At 37.2% G+C, this 21,746-nt stretch overlaps 1 protein-coding gene across 1 annotated transcript in view; it reads left to right on the plus strand.

Moving 5' to 3' along the window:
* The window catches only part of LOC139689628 (GTP-binding protein REM 1-like), a 282,257-nt gene that overhangs the window by 131,065 nt on the left and 129,446 nt on the right, over positions 1-21,746 (plus strand). The window contains exon 5 of the mRNA XM_071586799.1: positions 10,123-10,214. Within this exon, the coding sequence (XP_071442900.1) occupies positions 10,123-10,214 (92 nt within the window). The remainder of the gene's footprint in view (positions 1-10,122; positions 10,215-21,746) is intronic.

Consider the following 21,746-nt stretch of genomic DNA (forward strand, 5'->3'; position numbering starts at 1 on the left):
CCACGCATCTGATATCCAATAAACTGACTACGGCACTTTTGGTTGAATTTCCTAAGATGATTATACCTTTCGGTTTTCATTGAAAAAGAACATAAAAGCCATGGGAAAACCAAATAGAACGTTATGAAAGAAATATATAGTGAACTTTTAACCGGATTTTCTCTTCAAAAGCTCTTATTTTGGCTTAGCTTGGACTAAAATACAATTTTAACTGTTAAAAAACTAAGAAGACATTATTGAGTAGGTTCAAAAAAACAAAAAAGCTGATATTTTCTGTTAATTAGCTTTTGAAAATGTCGCTACAAAATATGCAAACGATTACAAATCAGAAAAGCAATAGTAATCAAATTATTAAATCAACATACGTAAACCTCTTGATTCCATATCCCTCAGGTATCCCTGATCCTTATCCCTCAGGTAAAAGTTCATTTTAAAACATGTGACAAGTATCATCTCCGATCTTTCTCCCATTATTGTCCCAGGATCTGGGTCAGGAAACCTCAACCAAAATTAGTCGACCATTTTGTAACTCGTCTCTGGCATTTTGAAGATGGACCCCAAACTTTCCCAGGTTTCATATTTATTGAACGCTCCTCGTCCCAGGGGTCGCTCGGTGGGGTCTGACACCCAAGGAGGCGTAGGCCGCACGCCCTTTATTTTGCCATCCTTGCTTGCAAAACCCTCTCCTCTCTCACCCTTTAACCCTCTCGCCGTCAGCCTTCCTACACCTATTACCTCTTCCAAAGCGACATCGGCGTCTTCCGCCAACTCACCCTTCCCTTCCTTCTACCAGACCCGACCCCTGCCGCGTGCATGTTTCGAGCTGTCGCCCCGACATCCTAACCCCCTTAAGTCACCGAAGGCCTCCACATAGCCTATAGGCCGCGAGGGCGTTCCTCCTGTCTCCGGAGCTACCCATTAATGTCAATCAAAGACGCCGCGCGTATTCTCTCCGAGCGAAATTCCCCAAGTTGTGGAAGGCACAAGTGGATGAAATTGACGGGCAAATAGTTTATTTCTCTGTCGAAGGAGGGAGGCGGTGGGGTTGATGATGATTGATCGGCTCTGTGACCACAAGGATTCGAGGGTAGATGAGGCAGTAGAGCCTTATCTAAGGGGTCCAGCTTTAACTGACACCATGCGCCGAATTTACGAAGAGAAAAATCACATAGAAGAATGACTTCTCATCGATACCTAGATTAGACGCTCTCATTCATTTAATGTTTTATTTCTACTTGCGCGAATCAATGATCGGATTCTGACGTCATACTGTGATGTAATCACCTATTGGTAATTGCGCCAATTAAAGGGTTTTTTAGGCAATCGCAGTTGTCGAATTCATTGAGTTTTGCCATAAACGATTCCTGAGGAGCTGACCGAAAACTCGGAAAATAAAATCCATCTAGAGTAAAAAGCAAATCCAACCACACCCGTTGCGGCATTTGCACCCAAGACCTCGCATTTTATTGGTGATATAAACTTTTCCAAGGGCTGACCAGGACAAATATATCATCTTTTTTTACGTGCCTGTCAAATAACATTTTTTCCATTAATTTTGAAAGATGAAATCATGGATATTGCAAAGAATTTTTTGGGTATACAGGGTCGCACCCAAAAGTGGTAGGACTGATTTTCTCTGGCGCGAACGGAGCGGTGGATGGGGGTCTGCCTGGCAGGGTAAGGTGGAGGGAGCTCTTAGCAACAGACAAACACCAACCTCAGTCGCCCGCGGGCTGTCGTTGATTGAGGACACCGTTTTTAGTAAAGCAAGTTTTGTGTCCACGTCGAAAAACAAAATGAATCTGAATTTAGAGCAACGTAATTCCGTGAAGTTTTGCGCGAAACTCGGAAAGACGGCAACTGAGACCCTCGATATGATCAACCAGACTTATGGGGACACTGCCTTAAGCCGTTCCACAGTATTTGAGTGGCACAAGTTCTTTAAAGAGGGTAGGGAGCTCGTTGAAGACGACCATCGCTCCGGACAGCCGTCGACGGCAAGAACCGACACGAATGTGGACAGAGTGAGGACACTGCTGAACACAGACCGACGCTTAACCAGTGAAGAAATTGCAGACCAGTTGGGTCTGTCTACATCCAACGTCCAACGCATTATTTCACAGGATTTGACCATGCGCAAGGTTTGAGCCAAGATGGTGCCGAAAATTCTGCCATGGCGCGCTCGTCGTCAGACAGCTCCTGGCCAAATACGGCGTTGCCACGTTGCCGCACCCGCCCTATTCTCCCGATCTGGCACCACCGGACTTCTTCTTCCCCCTGATGAAAAGACAGCTCAAGGGACGACGTTTAGGCTCGATAAAGGCCGTTCAAGAGGCTTCGACGAGGGTCATCAACGGCATCCCCAAAGAAATTTTCAAGCGGGCGTACGGGGAATGGGAGCAACGTTATACTAAGTGTGTATCAGCTCAAGGAGCATACCTTGAAGATTATTAAGTCGATGTATGTATATCGTCAATAAAATTCTTGTAAAAAAATCATTCCTTCCACTTTTGGGTGCGACCCTGTAAGGCGGTGATAATCCAGTTGGTATTAAGTAATGGTTAGTTGGTATTAAGCAAAATTCTTTCGAACTTGAGTTTGAAATATTATCCTAAATGTTTAGAATAAATGCAGGAAACTATGCTAAAAAGTCCTGTGAGCCGTAATTTTCCACCAATGGAAAAATTTCAGAATTCTAAGCAATTGTCTGTTCTTTTCTCGAGTGTTATACAGAAATGAAACAGCATCTTGCATGAGATTTATCCTAAATCACTATGTGATACCCCAGACGGAAAAATCCGATCAAGCACCTTCGCTTAAATGCTTTTCTCTGCCCTTAGAGTAGCAGGAGCTAGCCTTTTAAGAGCCTTATTAATCTTAAAAAATTGCGTTAAAAAATGATTCATCTAGCTTTTCAATCCTACACTAAAAAAAATTGTAAACCTCCACTCTTTCTTAACGGCACATTTTTTCGTGTCATAAATGATGGAATGCAGAAATTATTGCACTGCATGCAATGCTTTCTCTAAACTTGCTATCGACACTTCTGAAAATAAATAATCTTATTGATTTGTGGTTCCATCCCCTTTAAGTGACGATGCCTACCACATTTTCTAAGACCAGAAGCACATTCAATGGACGTGCATAAAAATTTTACTTAGCAAAATTTGGTCGTTGATAAAGGCAAGTGGCCTGGCTTTATCTTGCATAACTCACTTAGACTATTAACCTAATTTATTAAATTATGGAAACGAATGGTGTGCCAAAACACAACGCAAATGCCCTCAAATAGTGATATCCCTCTCTCAGAAAAATCATTCATTGAGGTATTTAGAAAAATGCTAGTCTCTACGAAAGTCACGCAGCACGAAGAGTAAGAAGAGATCCAATTTGGCAAGGTAGGGGTGATGACGAATTAAGAAAATGTATGGATATTTTCCGATTTTGCACAGGTCCATTTGTGATTTCAACAGAGGAAATTAGTTACAAAGAAAGGAAAACTGCAAAATTAGTCATTTAATTTTACTGTCAGAATAATTTGCGTCCTCATGCGTGTTATCAACCCTTATAGTTACAAAAATTTATTTTCCATTATGCTCAAGATATAACATTAAGTAACCAATGACATACCGTTGTCATATTTAACAAAATAATCATTAAAGGCAATGGGCTATTCTACGGGAGCTTTCCAGAGGGTCGAAGGAAAGAGGAAGACACAAATCCCATTAGGACCCAATCTCTTTCTCTTTTCCTTTTCCTACAAAGTTTCCATTCTCGTTGAACAACTTCCAAGCCCAGCACCACAACCCCTATCTAATTCTTCCCTCTTCTCCTTCTTCTCTCCGACCTCCTCTTTCGACTTCACATGCAGCACACGAGGCTCTCATCGGATACGACCACATCCCTGGTAAGCTCGCCAAGCATGCTGAAAATTGAACTTTCATTCGGGAGATGGAAAAAATTTCCCGATCGAAAATCTCATCAAATAGCTAATTTTTCCGGCAAAAGACGTTCCTTGCCAGTAATGGCGTTGTGGTGGCCATCCCGGGCTCGAGTATTACATTAAAATCAGAAACGGATCCCAGCTCGAGATTTATTTTAAACGCGAAAGGAGATTTTGCCGAGTGAACCCAGTGGAGCATCCATTTTTGCGAGGAGAAGCGGAAACTCGATATTGCACCAGATGGAGTCTTCTTTGGCTTTCTTTCTCATGGTGTCCGAAGACTTATTAAGAGAATTAATATTTTCATCAGGATCATGCCAATAGAAAGGTCACTCCTTTGACTTCACTTTTATTTAACCTCCTTTTATCAATGGATTCCGCGCTCATTCTTTCAGTCTACTCAAGCTTTATTGCGGATAAATTTCGAAGTCGGAGGTCCACTTTATTCACTTCCACCCAAAGGATGGTCACGTTGAGGAAAATGAGAAAAAATGTTGAGTAATGAAAACACATTTTACCTTTCTTTTATATAATAGGCAATCATAGTAGTCGAATTCATTGAGTTTTGCCATAGACAATTCCTGAGGAATTGACCGAGAACTCGGAAAATAAACTTCATCAAGAGAAAACCAAATCCAACCACACCCTTTGCGGCATTTGTACCCAAGACCTCGTATTTTATAGGTGATATAAATTTTTCCAAGCACTGACCAGAACAGATATATCATCTTTTTTTTAAGTTCGCGAAACTAAGAGGAGACTGGAAAATTGTTGTTTAGTGTCACTACATGTATTGAATGAGATGAATATTCCCCATCAAGATAAAAATACTAAGCAACAAACGGGAGGATAATATCAGCGAAGATTAATTTTCCAGGAGTGTGAGTGATGAAAGGAAGAATTCTAAATTCAAGAATAAAAAAGAAAGTGAAAGAGACATGAACGTAGAAGAAGGCTCTCAAGAAAAAATGGGAGCGAGGATAAGGGCACGGCGAGGAGAAGAAGGGAGATAATGACATAATTTGACAGGGGAAAAGTGATATGCTGATACGAAGAGCAGAACGGAGAGAGCCACCAACCAACAACCAACAGCGGGAAACTAACGGCGACGACGAAAACATAATTTCCGTTGGACGCCCACGACAGTTTTTTTTCACATTACTTTTTTTTATATTTTGATGGATATCGAAGGTTGACAGCTCAAACCTCTCATGTCTCAATACCTTACCACACCAGGAGCGCACAAAGACACCGATTAGTATAAACTAGTCCAGTAACCAGCTCCAAACCTTGTAAAGAGCAAACTTACCTGCCACAGACGGAGGATCCCTTCCATTGAGAGATAAACTCCATTGTGTACTACTATTGTGAACGCCATGAACCTTAACCCTTCTTTCCGCTGCATTTTTGTTACAATCAACTACACAAACCCGATTATTTTCCAGGCTGTTGTCGCTATGAGTGCATTCATGATTTAAAGAATACATTTACATACACTCTTCACGCCACTCTCTTTCGTCGTAGGGAAATACAAAAATATTTTGATCCAAAGTACTTACTGGGAAATTACTCTCTTTATCAGTTTACTCCATACTGCACTGTCTCAGCATACTTGGTTCGCTCTGTCCCATTCATACGTTTTGCATTGCTCTTCTGTTCTTGAGAACCATAAAATTTACTCATCGACAACATACATCCATGACCTCCTCCAACTACTGCTGCCTCTTTTTCGTTCCCTTTCATCTCATAAATGTTTCGTGCCACAATCCGTATTCATTCTCTCGACACGGTGACAAAACCAGGGAAAGCACAAAGCCTACTATTATGGACATCTGAGGGTTTCACTTGATAAATGATGCCTTATGGGTGTTTTTCACAAATGGGTTCCGCTTATATTTATGTATAGTGACAAAAATAATATCAATTTAAAGTGAGACGTTTACACGCCAATGAAATGATAGTACAAAGAACTACTTAATCTTCTGCAGTGAGATGCAGTTCCTCGGTTCAAGGTCAAATGAAACAAAAGAGGATACGGCCTTCTTCGCAAAACAGTTCAGTGGGATTACATTTCAATCCCAGAAGATTTTTATACTCCTCCAAAGTCATCAGGGAATACTGCAAAATATTATGTAAAAGGAAATCCTACGAGTCCAAATTCAACGGATTTAAATGGAATTATCAGGATGATAATATACGAAAGAACTACCAATCTACCAATGTTATGACTCTTATTCAGATATCTCAAATGGATATAACATGTTGATGGGAATGGAATCATCGTTTTTGCAGTTTTTGTGGAGAATTAAATTGGTTTAAATCATTTCCGTTAATCAGTTTCATGAATGTCTGTGTACTACTAAAAATTAAAAAAATAGATTTAACGTATACATAACAACGGTTTGTTAATCTCTCACTTACATCTTCATTTGGTACGCTCATACTAATAAGATTTAAGACTCGTATGCTCACATAAACGTTCCTTATCCCATAGCCATTGCCTATGATACGTTGCAATTGCCATAACCGTATACACCTAAGAGTCCTACCCACAAATACAAAGCATCTGTGGACTTTGGATTCAAATTTTCTAAGCGATGACCTTAGCATACTAATCGTGCGTATGACCTGCAATTACATGCTCAAACCTATTATAAAATATATTCACCAACTGATTCTATACGCCAAAGATATCACTGGCGAATAAAAAAGATTGAAGACGAATGAAATGTGACCAACGAAAGAATTATGAAAACAAAAATTCATACCGAGTCACTAGTGAAGACGCCCTTCGTATAATGGATGAAGACACTAGCCAACGTAAGGCACTGAGATTAGGTAAGAACCAAATGGGGCAAATACTGATAAATAATAGTTTCTGACCACCGTAACGCAGAAACCATATAACCTGCTCACGCTTAGCACGAGTTACAAGGAACAGAAGAGTGAATGTAAGGATTCTGGAAGGTAAAGAAATGAAGAAATCGTCATGAATCAAAATAGCTTGGAGAGGTATCATACAGATGGGTGGCTAACATACAGCAGCCTGTAGCTTATGGCAATATTATTGTAAAATAGAAATATTCTTCATCAATCCTTTCGGTGAAATTCAAGAAAGATGTCAATTGAAACTACGGCTGAGTGAATTGGATGGAAGATTCATTCTCAATGAGACTAAATATCTTTTCACTTAAGCAGCCAATTATACCGAACCGGTACCGATATGTGACACCGAGAGCAGGTATTTATTTTATAACATAGATCTCCCATCTGATAAATTTTATTAGCTTATCCCGACTTTCAATTAATATTCCCATAGATTTATTAATTTCATCTTTTCTTCCGCTGAAATATCTCAAAAATGAATTGCTCTTCTTCTGCCCACATTATCTTTCTTCCTCGTTTGCTTCCCCTTCTTCAGGGATTCAATCATTCGTGTGCTACGAAAGCTTCCACGGTAATATACAGATCGCTCCGAGGTTTAAGGGTTTCTCCCTGCGACCTCATCCGCAAAACGACAGTTTCGACGAAATTTCAGTTAATATCTCCAGGCCCATGGTCACTGAATGCTCCTGACGAATGGTCGGATGGTGCCATAATTTTTTGTCCAATCACTTGTTGAAACTAACAGTGACGTGGTGAATTCATCTGAATAGAACACGTTACGTATTATACTCTTAGAGATCAATGCGGGAGAAACTCGAAAACCTAGGAAAGATCGCTGTATTTTATACAAAGAGGATACCGTTTTCGGTTCCTCACACTGTCTATTCGTTAGTGAACGCCACATCTAAAAAAAAATAACGAGGCTTAAATAGTGGACATGTCATCAACATTTAAATCCTCAGCTCTTAAAAAAATCTCTCAGACTTACTGAAACTATTAAATTTCGAGTAAAGAACGTCAGGTCTGCACAGTAGCAATAGAATGGAATTCAGAGGGCTTGATTAAAATCAAGAGGCAGTTTTTCTTTCGTAATGAACTGCATGATAATACAATTAACCTTAAGAAATCATCCCATATACAGTAATCGCACTTAGTTCATGGCTACTATTTAAAACTCATTGACTAGTCTTTACTTATTAAAACATTGCGTAGGATGTGATTTCATATAATTACTAATGAATGTCTCCTCAGTCTTGAATGAAACTGAAAGATTACAGAGCATAAGATTGTGATAAGTGTTTTTAGTAATCTAATGGATTTTAGAGGCATATCTAGGGCACTAAGTAAGCGCCGTAATTCTTTTCCAATCGCTTGTAGAAACTAGCAGTTTCTTGGAGGTGAATTCTTTTGAATATGACACTTAATAAATTATAGTTAAATCTGAATCCGATAAACTGTATGGAGATTTATTCTGTGAAATAAATTTGTTGACAAATGAAATAGGCGAGCTTCCGTACATAGTATAAATTGAGCCTAACTTGAATACGACTTGAGTACTTACAAAACTCAACAGAAACGTATGGCATTAGTTGGTGGAAATTTATGTAAAACAAGTTTAAAAAATTTATATGAAACTCGGATATGCATCCCTTGTGCCACTTGATACTAAATTTAATTAACCCAATTTACGGTTAAGACGTAAGCTTACATTTTCTTTAACCACAGTTATATTAAATTAATATTTTGATCAGTGAACCCAGATGAATTCCCGACGCTGTGCTATCAATCAAATTTTCTTCGCTTTGAGTCCATACATTAGTGACCGTAAATGAGACTTTTATTTTCCTTAATGTATCCTTATGGCCTCCACATGGAAATTTCTCGTGTTGTCTTCGGCATTATTTCATTGAATATTACGATAATGGTTCTGAAGAAAACTTTGAACTATTAATATAAAAATATTCCAGGGTTCTTTACTAGGGGTACCTGAACTCGCTGTTTAGTAACTGAATGAATTATCTAATTTCATGTCTCATAGCGAAAGAGATAGGTAGAAATCCACCAAATATTGGTTTTTCAGTTCTCTACCAAACCTTGGGACCCTGATAAGCATATGGCTTTTCATCTGGTTTTCCAAGGGCCGAAACCCCGGAGTTATGACAGTCATGCATCAAAAACTCGCGAACTAATGACAAGCAAGCGAGCGCATTGCTCACCTGAATAACCCGGATGGAAAATATTTAACGATACATGTCCCTGACAAGTATAAAAAACAAATAAGTAGCGCTAATAAGCAATATTAGGATGATAAGCTCTTAAATATATATTAAAAACTATTAGTGATAAAATTGAATTCCACTTAATGATTGTGACATCAATGAACTGAATCCTTATAGTATTAACACCATTTGTTTTGCATTTATAAATGAATAAAATAAGGAATTTACCTATTAATTTTAAGGCCTAAATGTATTAGAATATCTGTTTCAAACAACATCAAACCCAGAGCATGTGAATGCTGTTAATAAAGCTCGCATCTCGCAACAAAGAGTGAGAGACAAGAATGAGACAGGTCCTTATCACTCCAATAATGCAAAAACATCCCTTGAGCTGCTCCGCCACCGTGTTATATCGAAAGAACAAATGGACGTCATCCCATATTTCCTGGACAGAATGATTGAAAAAACAGTAGAGGAAAGGTTCTAGTAAAGCAGATACTCCGAGTCTGGCAGTATCAATAGCGAGAAATGACAATATTTGAAATAGCATGATTCATGTAATATTGCGCAATGTTCATGAAGTGTATGTACCTCAACTAGATAATATACGTGTTTCTAACATCCGGACTAAATATGTAACTTCTCTCTCATTTCTCCTTTTAGGAGATCAAAATATATTACCTTTCAAATGCTGACTATGAGTAAAATACCAACTAGGAATATAAAATGAAGATGTATCCCACTCTACTGATTTAATTATAAGCATAAATTCAAAGCCATTTTTACATTATAAATAACCAGTTTAATTAACGATTTCAGAATTTTATCTCTCATTGGGAAACTCTCCTCAACTTTACACACATGAATAATAAATGGCATGTCTACGATGAGATAAGTCTAATACTATGCCTATCATACTTGCCATTTTTTGAAAGGAAATCAAATAAATCGAGTCCCCAATAGTTTTTCAAATTTCAGATAGCAGCAGCCCTACTTCCACTGTGAGCCTATCCATTGACCAGAAAAAACCCTAATGTAAGAATTTTCCTGATATTTCATTTCTTTCTTTTCCAGACGACGAATTCGGTGAGAAGACCGTGTCCGTGCTACTCGACGGGGAGGAGTCCGAAATGGTGTTCATTGATCATCCCAGCGTCGAGATGTCGGTGAGCTCATCCACCTTTTTCGTTTGCATGAGAAAAGAACGGAAGAACATCTATCAGAGCTGTCAGGAAGGGACAACTGGGAACGAGAATGTATACATCGTTTTGGCGTGACACCTTTGCTAAACAGGAATGGATTTTGCATCGAAGAAATTTATAAAAGAGCCCAGAAATCGAGGGTTTCACTTTTAGGGTACCCTCCTGAAAATATATAGACGGAACGCTTCTCAATCAACCAACATGGAGGGGCTAGAATTTCCATAACTTCATTTCCGTAACGACAAATACGATATATGAGGAATGAAAAGGATCATATATTGGGAAGCTTAAAAACGTTACATATTCAATTTGAACGTTCAAACACATTCATTTCGAGAGTTTAGTTTTAGACACATTGAAAACGTTTTTGAGAAATACTTGAGGCCAAGACTATGAGGGATTATTTCATGGTAATAGGAAAGTAACACGGAATTTGAACTGCAGAAAAAATATATATATATTCATTGGTCAATCAATTTGACTGAAGATGCGAAGGTAATGTACCGAGTTGACCTATAAATTGTATTTTATGAGTAACGAAAAATGTCTTACTTTTCTAAAGCTATAGAATTATAACCACTATCTTACAACTGTTAAAAAAAATAACTTTTTGTCTCATAATTGAAAACTGCACGTTTTTAGAGAGTATTGGTGAAACTTGAACGCCATAAAAAATGAGCTCTAAATTCGAAATTTATTTCTTTTTTTAAAGTTATGTAGCTCACGAGAGCTGAATAAATCTATCTAGAAATAAAAAAATCTGAACTTCACCACAAACTATAATTACCATATTAAATTGGAAGTTAAAAGTTTTAATTCACCAATTTTTTTTATCATGTTCATCCACTACTTAGATAAGAAAAATTACATCAAGTGTTATAAACTATTCGCATAAATATCAATAACAAACGACGAGCCATGATCTTCGTAGTTATAAAATCCAAGAATACAACTCCCAGTATATGTCATGTTTGAGTTTTAAAATAAAATCAATGAACACACGTCAAAATTCATGGGAAAATTCAGCTCTTACCAGCATTTAAATAAGGGGGCACAATGAGGATTGTTATTCGTAGTGCTACATCAATGGTTTATTGTATCCATCATAAAAATAAAGCACTAATGTTTAAATTTTATTTCCGGGTATTATGAGTCGCAGCTCTTAAAGTAGTAGGATATGAGAGACGTTTTTCGCTGTCTCAACCTTTCCTAAATTCGTACCGTTTGCGGTAACGGCGGCGGAGCAACAGGGCGCTCGGATGCAAGGTCTGCAATGCGCATGCCACATTTGAGTGGGCGGAGGAGAGCTCAGCTGCTCCCTCAGAAATATTGCCGGGGCTAGCCGCCCGCTCCCGGGCCGTGGGTTACCTGGAGAGGATTTGATCCTCGAAGGAAGTTGTTGCTCTGAAAAGGGATTCGTAAATCCGTCCACATTTCGACCTCATTCTTTGGTTCTTTTTAACGAAATTTCATAAAATAAGGAATTATTGTCCACATCAAGGTGACGTTAACTCATTTAAAGCGTGCCGTACAATAAATCAAAGAGCAAGAGACTAATCTGTATCGAAAATAACATCAAATAATCTTCCAACCAACTTACACTTCTTGCGTTTGAGAAAACATTTCCCTATTTTCTGTTATCCCGATGAAACGACGAGCGAAAAAGAAGGCATTTTATCGATTATTTGGATCAACATAATCCTTGTGGAACAACAGCGTGTGCTCTTACCAGTAAAATATTCTATGGCAACCGTGTGACGCGCGAAGCGACCCTGGTGGAAGTGAGTACGGATGAATGGTGAGCTACATATTGATGCAGGGCGTGACGCCAAGTCGTTACAATGTTCAAAGATAAAGAGTATCAAAAAAGAGACAGGATTGTAAGAATAAGTCAGGAGATGGCTGCTGAACATGGTGGTAAACAGTTGAAAAAAAGAAGAAATTACATGTCACATGTCCGACAGTTGGTGAATATTGTAGTTCAAAAGTAAGGGAAACGTCATTTTTCTTTGGCCATACACCATCTGGAATGGATAGCAAGAACTTAGACTTGCTAGAAATGATTTCGAGAATTGAACCAGATACATACCTTCCGCTAATTTCGTGAAAATTACTAAAGAGAAGCACAAACGGCTGAAAATTGTTCACAAAATCTGTAAGTCATGTGGGATCACAACAGCTGAACTATAGTTTCAACTAATATATCGAGGCGTGACATTTCGAATTCATTTGCAGTGTTGAGGGAATAACCACCTTAACATGCTTAAAGTACCCTTAAATAGGTGGTCAATGCGTCACATGATGGTCTCGTAGCAAGAGAGATCAATCGAGGAGTTTTATATGTAAAAAGTGTATCTACCATAGAATTCACTATGAATAAATAGATCGTAATAAGGGGAACAAAGACATAAAACCATTCACATACCTAGCAACAAATCTAACAATAAAAGTCTTTATCACAAGACTATTAATTCACTAGCATTATAATATAACCTCTTTCCACGAATAGTTACACTGTTTTTCAAAGTAGTAACTACCGTGCCTTCATTTCAATACACGTAAATTTTTACCCCAAAAAATCTACACAAACTTTCGATACGACGTTAGGTTGAGAAATCTTCAATACATTCCCATCAACTTCGGTTAAGCATCATTATGACTTTCTTTTATGCTAGAAGAATCCAATGGTTTTGGTACTTTCAGGAACATTGTCGTTTGTAGAAAGAGGTCAAAAGGGTAATAATTTGGTGTCACGAAACACAGTAATTTTTTACAAATAAAACCAGCAATAAGGAGTGCGTGGACACGTCGGAGTGGACATGATAAACGACCATCATAGTTTCTTGTAATTCAAACTTTCGTTTATTTTTCTTTTGGAAGGCGAGAACGAAAACTATATCCGATATTTCTCCATTTCTGAGAAAACATTATAGTGGTCTCCTTTTATGCTCCAAGAATCAAGAGGTTAATAATTTTTCCCATAACTTACGTAAAGCATGTTAGCATATAGCTGCGAGTTTAATGCTATCAAGCAAAGTGTACGGGAGCTTGAAAGGCAATCAACCACATAATTCTGCCTCCTTTGTATTACTATAGCCTGTCTACGCACTTTTCATTCTATTCTTCAGCAAAGCCATTTGAAGGCAAAAGAATTTGTGAATGCGTAAGGACGTTTCAGATCACCCTTAAAGGTATCTAACGCATTATGGGACATTCGAAAACTATGTGAAAATTATGTGTGCTAAAAGAACATTAACTACATACTATGGACTTAATATATTCTTTGAAACTTTAATTATGGAAAAATAAGTCTTTAGAGAATTTTTTCCCAGAGCAAACATTTTTGTCATAAATAACAGGATACTAATACCAATTTGTCATATACCCTCATCCCGAAGTGACAATGAGTCAAAGTAATTAAATCCAAACGGTAAGTTTTAGTGGGTAACTGTTATGAAGGAATAACATTAGTAGTTATTACGAAATGTGTATGCGGACCCACGTTAGTATTTGGGTGATATTTTTGGGTGCAATTTCCTTTAGAGCTATGATAGTTCTTCGTTCTCGGGAGCCATCCCGGCCGTGACCGCAGCGTCGCCTTCGTTCCTGCTTCGACGAGAGGTGACGAGATGGAACGAAAACCGTGCACTTCAATGCTCTCTCCCCTTAATGGTCTCCTTTGATCAGAAATGTGTCCTTCTGTGGGCATGGCTGAGAGAATTGGGGGAGGGGAGGGCGGGGAAATACGTCGAGGTTGGTTGCCGGTGAGTCGGCCAGTGAATTAAACACGTAAGCCGAGATCCACGCTGTGCTGCAGAACCCGAACTAACTCGGCCGCTGCCAGCCGTGACACCTTCGCCTCTCTCATTTGCACGTCTATTTACCGAAAGAAAAAAGACACCTTTTATCCTCACGGAATGAAACAACGGATCTAATTTGTTACTATCGTTATTGGCAGAATAGATATCCTTTTGTTTTAATTTCGCTGGGAATTACGAGTGCGTCAATCCGTTATCCTTTGCGAAACTTTAGCTCAACCAAGCAATCACAAGATAATCCAGCCTTAAAATTTGATATTATTTCAAATAGAGAAATTATGCTGCAAATAATAAATGATAAAATTTCATTGCCAATAAAACCTAACGCGTATGATAAAATTATCGCCACACACATAATGACAAATATTCTGACTGAGGTGATAATTAAAAATAGTAACTCCCAAATAACTTTTCTATCTGATACATACATGCATCGCAATGATTAAGATCCGAAATTTTTATTGAAAAATTTCATAGGAGGTAACTTAAAGATATTCGTATGGAACAAAGAACGAAAGGTAACAAAATAAATAAAATATTACGCAAGGGTGTGGCTACATAATGCATTTAATACATATTTTATTAACCTGATACATTTATACATTCATCCGCTGGTATATTCAGACTTCAAAGCCAAATTCGTTATTTTCGCAAAATGAGATATTCGCTAGATGGATAATGAAGATGAATATTCTCACAATTCCCATTACGCTCTAATACTCATATCCTAAAAATTATCAGTTCATAAAAATTATCTGACATTAATTGTGCCAAAGGCAGATTTAGAGTGATAGAGACAATCATATTTGGAGACTTAGACTTAGTTAATGGTTTCCGGCGTGACTTTATGGAATCGATTCATCTTGGAAATGAAAAATAATAATAACTTTGTGATTCCACAGAATTTCTGTGGAATCACAAAGTTATTATTATTTTTCATTTCCAAGACTTAGACTTGATCAAATTATAACATTCCTACAGGTCAGTATTTAAAAGTTTCTCCGAGATATCTATATTTTTAGAAGACTGTTTAAATTTGTTCCTGTAAAAATTTGAACGAAAATACTACATAGGAGGAGTAATTTCCCCTTTAAATCAAACCATATTATAAATAATGTGTATATCATGCAAATATATTTCATTAGTTAAGAAAGTATGCTGCTGAATTAAGGACCTTTTGATGCTCTTTGCTTTGAGATTCTATGCGGCTGTAGGAGGAGAAAGATGAGGAGCCAAGTAAGAGGATTGGGGTTTTAGACAGCATGTAGACAAATAGATCATTCGTAAACTTGAAAAAAAATCGACCAAGATCTAGTATTAGGAAGCTCACGTGACAAATGGAGCTCAATAGTCATTATTATCGATCAAAAACCTATGTTTAATACGTAATTACTTATCGGTGGTGACTTTATGAATAACGTGTCAATGGGTTCTATAATCAATTCACTTTCATTTCAAATCTGAATTCTTCTTTCTCGATATCTTTTACATCTTCCATCTCAGATGCTCTTAGATATCGACATTCTCATTCAAAATGAAACATTTACCACTTCTGTCAACAAAAAACCAATCACCCATGAATAGTATATACATTTCGGCAGTTGTGCCCAATACCACACAATAAACGCTCCATACCACTTTCCCACTTCGTTTGCGGCCACCATATATGTATTATCTCCCACCCCCCACTACAGCAATGTACAGAAGGCTCCCACCCCTCCATTAGCAAATGGAGGGACCCAGATAAATTACTCAATAGCAAAATCCTATTCCACACTGCCAGATTCATTCCTCAGACCAAAACGCATCCCCCTCATAGTATTAAACTTATCACGACCTACTTCTATAGCACCCGCGAAATTCGTCTGATTCTAGAGAAGTTTTACCTCATAGCAAAAAAATAATGATTCTGCATCCCCTATCCTTTCAACTTATCCCTCCGTCGCCAACCCGTAATTTTTCGTGACATACTTAAATCCACTTCACCAATCTAACTCCCCCCGCAATCCTCTCACCCTGCAACCGCTTAAGCTGTAAATGCTGCCTACTTTTTCTCTCCACAATTTTTTATTTCAAACAAACCCCAATGGGTATATATTTATTAACATTGGGTTTTCTTGTAACCACTAGTCCTTCTATGTTCCCGAATGCTTCCGACAGTCGTGGCTGATGAAGCATTTTATCAAGTATACCAAGGAACGATGATAATAATTTATAAATACAGTACCAAAGAAAATAATGTATCGCACTTTAGCTATTAAGCCATTTGAATTAAGCAAAAAGACGGCAAAAATATGTAGTGCATTAAAAATTTAAAATGTTTTCACAACTCGAACCAGAGATAAAAATATGTAGAACCCACCAAATTTTCCTTATGAAAGAGGTCGCGAAATAGGTAATCCTCGTAACGAGGATATTTACTATACCTCAAGGAACGCATTGATTGAAAATGTCGCTAACGAGTACCTGAACGCTTGAAAATTCAACAAAATATATTTTCCAAGGAAGCAGTGGTATTCAGAGAGGAACGATCATACACTTCGCTTTCCCTAACTTGATTTTAGCGCCGCGAATCATCTCCCGGAGGATATGAATCGGTAATGCATTTCAACGCGGCGACGAGGAGTCAAAGATTCATGAACTCCTTGCCCCACACACACAGGCTATGGAAACGCGCCGCTTGTTCCGACATAAGAGGAGGCTTTTGAACAGGTAGTCGTTGGAGCCTAAAATTCATTCCAATGCTCTTGCTCCCTCTCTATGAATAGGAGTATGAGCAAGGGTTCCTTAAATGAATAGTTAATTACATTTGTATTCGTGTACGTACTAGACAGAATAGTACAGGACTTCATGCGGAGAAAATTGGAAGAGGGAATCGAAATTGGAAACTCTGTATCTCTCTATAAATTAACATTTTCGAAAGAAGTGACGAAAATTTGAAAGTACTACGAGGTTTTATTTTGCCATGCTGAACCCTCTCCAATAAATGTATACCCATGTAGGTCAATCTTCAGCGGTTAAGTCACAATCTTCGTTATTTCCCCGCGTGCACGAATAAAAATAGAAAGAAACGGCAATAATTTTACGGATAAAATTATTTCTCGGGTGATCTAAAAAGTTCATAAAAATTGGAATGCGATACTACAAAAAAAGGGAATATCGCATGTATTTTTTCAACTTTAAATTAACAATAATCGCCATTTTAAATGGCATATTGCAGGAGAATATCAGCTTTAAAAGAGATGATAAAGTAAATTAAACAGGACGTAAATCGCCGTCAATCTCATCATAATAATGGAATTACACCCACAAAATGTCTCATTAGAATTAATATTGAAGATTAAAAACGCACTTAGAAATAAATAAAAATCGTTACTTCCCTTTCAAAACAAACAAGTTGTCTCGCTTTTGCCATTAAATTCAACCGACTGAAATATGATCAATGCCGCTCGCGTTATTGGGTAAATTCGACGGCTTTGGTCCTGTTAGGTGCGGATACCGTATTTGTTGGGCTGTATGAATCCCGCTGCTCTTGACTGATTGGCTTACGGGAGGATTAATCGCTTGTTTTCTAGATGATGTATTCGAAGCGCGTCATTTCTCCCACGCTCGTATTTTAAGTCGGCCTGCCAGCTGGTTTTAAAGCATTTGCGTATTATACCCGAGGAATGTAATTTGTCACAGGCTCTCGCGGGGAGGCAAAGAAAGAGGAAATTTCTTGCATTTGGATCTCAGAGATTCGTTTGTTTGAATTCGCATCCGGTTAAAAATCAACTCCCAAGTTGATTTATCGCAGAGGAGGGAACCAAGGGAAGACATGTGCCCTTCTGTCTCTTTTTTTTAGGGCCACAGTGTCGTATGAAATATTTCGCTTCAATGATAAGAATCACATAATATGCAACGTAAAATGTGCAGATGGCTAGCACCGTAAATAACAATTGTACTGGTTTATGAACCAATTTAATACGAGTAAAGTCTAATTAAGAAGTTAACTATACTTTCCGTGTCACTGGATATCTGATGAAGAACATACAACCTATAACTTGTCGCTGTATCATCCGTCAGTGGATGTTGATTTCTTGTTTTTCTATAGTAACAGTTATTTCCAGTCACATATAGTTTCATGTTATTTTTACCGGTTTTCTTTATAAGGGAATCGGTATTACGATTGATTTAAGGCAAATTTCAAAGCTCGATCGCGACCGGCAAGAAAATGTCATCATCTCCAGCGTTCTCAAAATAATAGCGATGAAATAAATAGCATAAAATATTTTACCTGACCATGTCTTTGAAGACAGAAAGTTGTGACAAATTTATGGAGAAGAACATTTTTAAAAACCAGGTATGGACGTGGGGTAATTTAGCCACTTTTAAAAAATGAGAGAAAACAAATTTTAAATGATGGTATGAATCAATCCAATTTTTAAAAATTTTGTCCCCGGCCGATAAAAGATTTCTCCCGATTTGATCCGAACCATTATAGAGCAGCATGACCATTTGTAGCAATTATTTCTACGACGGTTCAAAAAAAAAACGCTCCTAGTTGCCAGCTATTCTTATCTGGTACGGTGCAGTTTACATAACATTAATGGTAATGAATAACACGTGTATCCCAATTATCAGCATGAAGTTCCGAGAATCCACATTTTTGTCGTAGCAAATAGTCGCAGTTAATTTGCAATTCCAAATCTGGGATTTGATCATTGTTCAACTTAACAATGTGAATGTATATAAGGACATCTTCATTCACGTTATACGAGTACTGTAACTGCGAGTCGCTTTGCGTCCTTTATTTAAATCGGTGCCTCCAATAAATTTCACGGAGCTTGGTATGCTGGTTGCATTTACCATGAGGATATAAAAGAGCTGGTAAAGTAGATTTAAAAGTTTTTTTTGAAAGTTGTGTTTTAAAAAAATCACAGACCTTGCTTAAGTATTTCCGGAGATATATTATTTCGCTGGTGAATTACCGTGATTCGTTTATAAATAACTAGTGTTTGGCATCCAGTTTATTGAACAAGTTTCATAGACTCTCGCACAGGACAATGCACAAACACGAACTTAAAACAGTTTCACGAAGGTAAGGATTCGATATCCTAAAGGGTTCGGCAGTCAAGTGGGAGGTCATCTAGGTCCTAAAGAATTATCCGTGACCCACTCGCTACCGTAATCATAGCATTAGTCCCGCCGATAAAACGACATCCCAGTATCATCTGGTGATATCATGAGATGAACTTTTATATGCCAATTAATAGCTGGAGTAATTGGCACACAAGGAACTTTCAAGGGACTATCAAGCGATTATAGTAAATAGAAGAAAATACTGATTAAATTATTTAATACTATTTCAGCAATTTTTATCGTCAGTCATTCTGTAGTAGCTTAATTCTCTTCTATTATCCGTCCTTATTTATGGAATATGTTTAAAACAGGCATAAAATATGTTAAGGTAAAAAATGTTTGAATGCGTGTACTTAAAAATCAGTTAAGCATGTTTTGCCAAAGAGGAATGCATGCAAAATTTTAATGGCATTTTTCATTGTATAAGGTTTTCGAAATGATTATAATATTTAGACTGAATATATTCTTACAGTCTAATTAGACCCTTTACTCAGGAAAATCCACATACTGACTACAAAGCGTATATTGCCCAGCAGGGACGTTACCAACCGTAATCAGCGTGAATATAATTTGAAAATAGCAGTGAATCAACTAATTAAATAAGTGGAGAGCGAAAATTTGACGTTTTTCTAGTATCTTCGCAAAACTATTTGAGAATTAAAATAAAATGATAAAAGGGTGGCTAATGGCATGACTTTGCAACACAGTCCAAGAATTAACACTAAGTTTCCCATAGCTTCTTTCATTAATGTGCTTTCTTTTTGCTATACATACAAGGTGGGAATATTTTTCATGAGTGGAAGTATTACATCAAATAACGATAGATAAAATTTCGAATACTCATTACCTATTCACAAGTGTGTTGCTTATCAAGAGTACGACGATTTTTTTGTCGAAATTAGACTACTTAAATGTTATTTGTCACTTGAAATGAAACTGAAATCTAAATTGTCCATTTTAGAATTTCCATTATGCAACACATTCCTAGAAATGCCCATTAGCTTAAAAATACATCTACGGTTTTTATCCAACCTGAATCATTTCTGCTTATTGCTCACTCCAGCCGCATTGAACTTTCATTGGCAAAACTACGTTTTGGAACATTTGTATTAAATTTTAGAACGATTTGCCTATGAAGAAACATAATTATCTATAGCAACTAAAATCCCTTAAATAATTTCAAAATGGCACGTCAATATCTATTTCATCTTAACCTTAAGTTATATATGTAATGGAGAAACTTTTAAATAAAATGAAATCAGGAAAAAAAGCCTTCAGCGTCTTAATATGCGAAAGAAAAGTAGGCTACGTCTCAAAAAGCAACTTAATCACTCTGTTGTTGATAAGCCTGGGAGTCACATCGACTATGTACAATCTGCAGACTTGGGGCACTAGTTAGGTATATACTTTGGGTCATATACGTTAATTCAGTGCTACGGATACAGCGGAGAAAGCTAGGCAGTCGCCCGAGGCGCAATGTTTTTCATTGCTATTGGTGTAGAGCAAGAGACTACCTATGTTTTTTATGTCTAGGTAATACACCTTACAAGTAAGCCTTCTAGAGGAAAAATCATTAAAGGTATAGGTCTACGAAATTGGATAGGAGATAGTACTTACCGGACTTTCATGAGTGCTATAGAGCATATGAGAACAGATGAGTCCAATTTAGAACATGGATTTAATGTAACTACCTTATGCGTAGTACGTAAATTGTTTCCAATTCTAAGTATATTTTACTCAAAATGAAATTTATTAAACCTAATTTATGTTCCTTAATCATAAAAATTACAATATACATTTTGCCTTTCGTGTACCACAATCTTAATTTTAATAGTAAAATGAGTCATAGAATTCTTAATATGAAGGGTGATCGTACAATACTTTACTCCAGCAGTAATTGCCACCAAAGAATTACGCATCGATTTTTCTGGATGTTTTAGTAAATTATTTTTAATTTTTCACTCTCATATTCTTCTTTCATTTCACTCCCATGGAAACTTAAATATTCATCAAAGTTATCAAGTTAAATCAAGTTAAAATCAAGTTATTTTCCCGAAAAATCTACCTAAAGTAATGATTGAAACACCATTTATTAGAGAATATTGAGATAAAACATATTATAACATGTTGAGATAAAAAGCGGCAAAGCATTTTAGCAAACCTCAACAATCCTTTTTATCACCAAAATATACGACCGCTATTTCTTTGCTAAGAATATAATTTAGCAACGATTCATAAAGAAAACGATTATTTTAAAAATGTTACGTATGCTTTTTCAACAGATACCATAAAAAACTACCGTCTTTTAAATGCACGTTGCTGAATATTACCCTCTAACTACTTTTATCATTATTATTATAGGTATTCCGATTAGAGATTGTAAAATGGTATAGGTAAATCGATTAGTAATAACTCTCATGTTCTGTACAGAATACTATATGAGAGTTATTAAACAAAGCAATGAGTATATTCCTGAATATTTTAAGCCTTCTTCCTTCTGCAATCCAGCATTTAAATTCCCGGCGAAAATTGACGAGAAAGAGTTGAATTTTGATCT

The sequence above is a fragment of the Hetaerina americana genome, unplaced genomic scaffold, assembly GCF_022747635.1.
Source record: "Hetaerina americana unplaced genomic scaffold, ioHetAmer1.1.p SCAF_26, whole genome shotgun sequence".
Taxonomy (NCBI): Eukaryota; Metazoa; Arthropoda; class Insecta; order Odonata; family Calopterygidae; genus Hetaerina; species Hetaerina americana.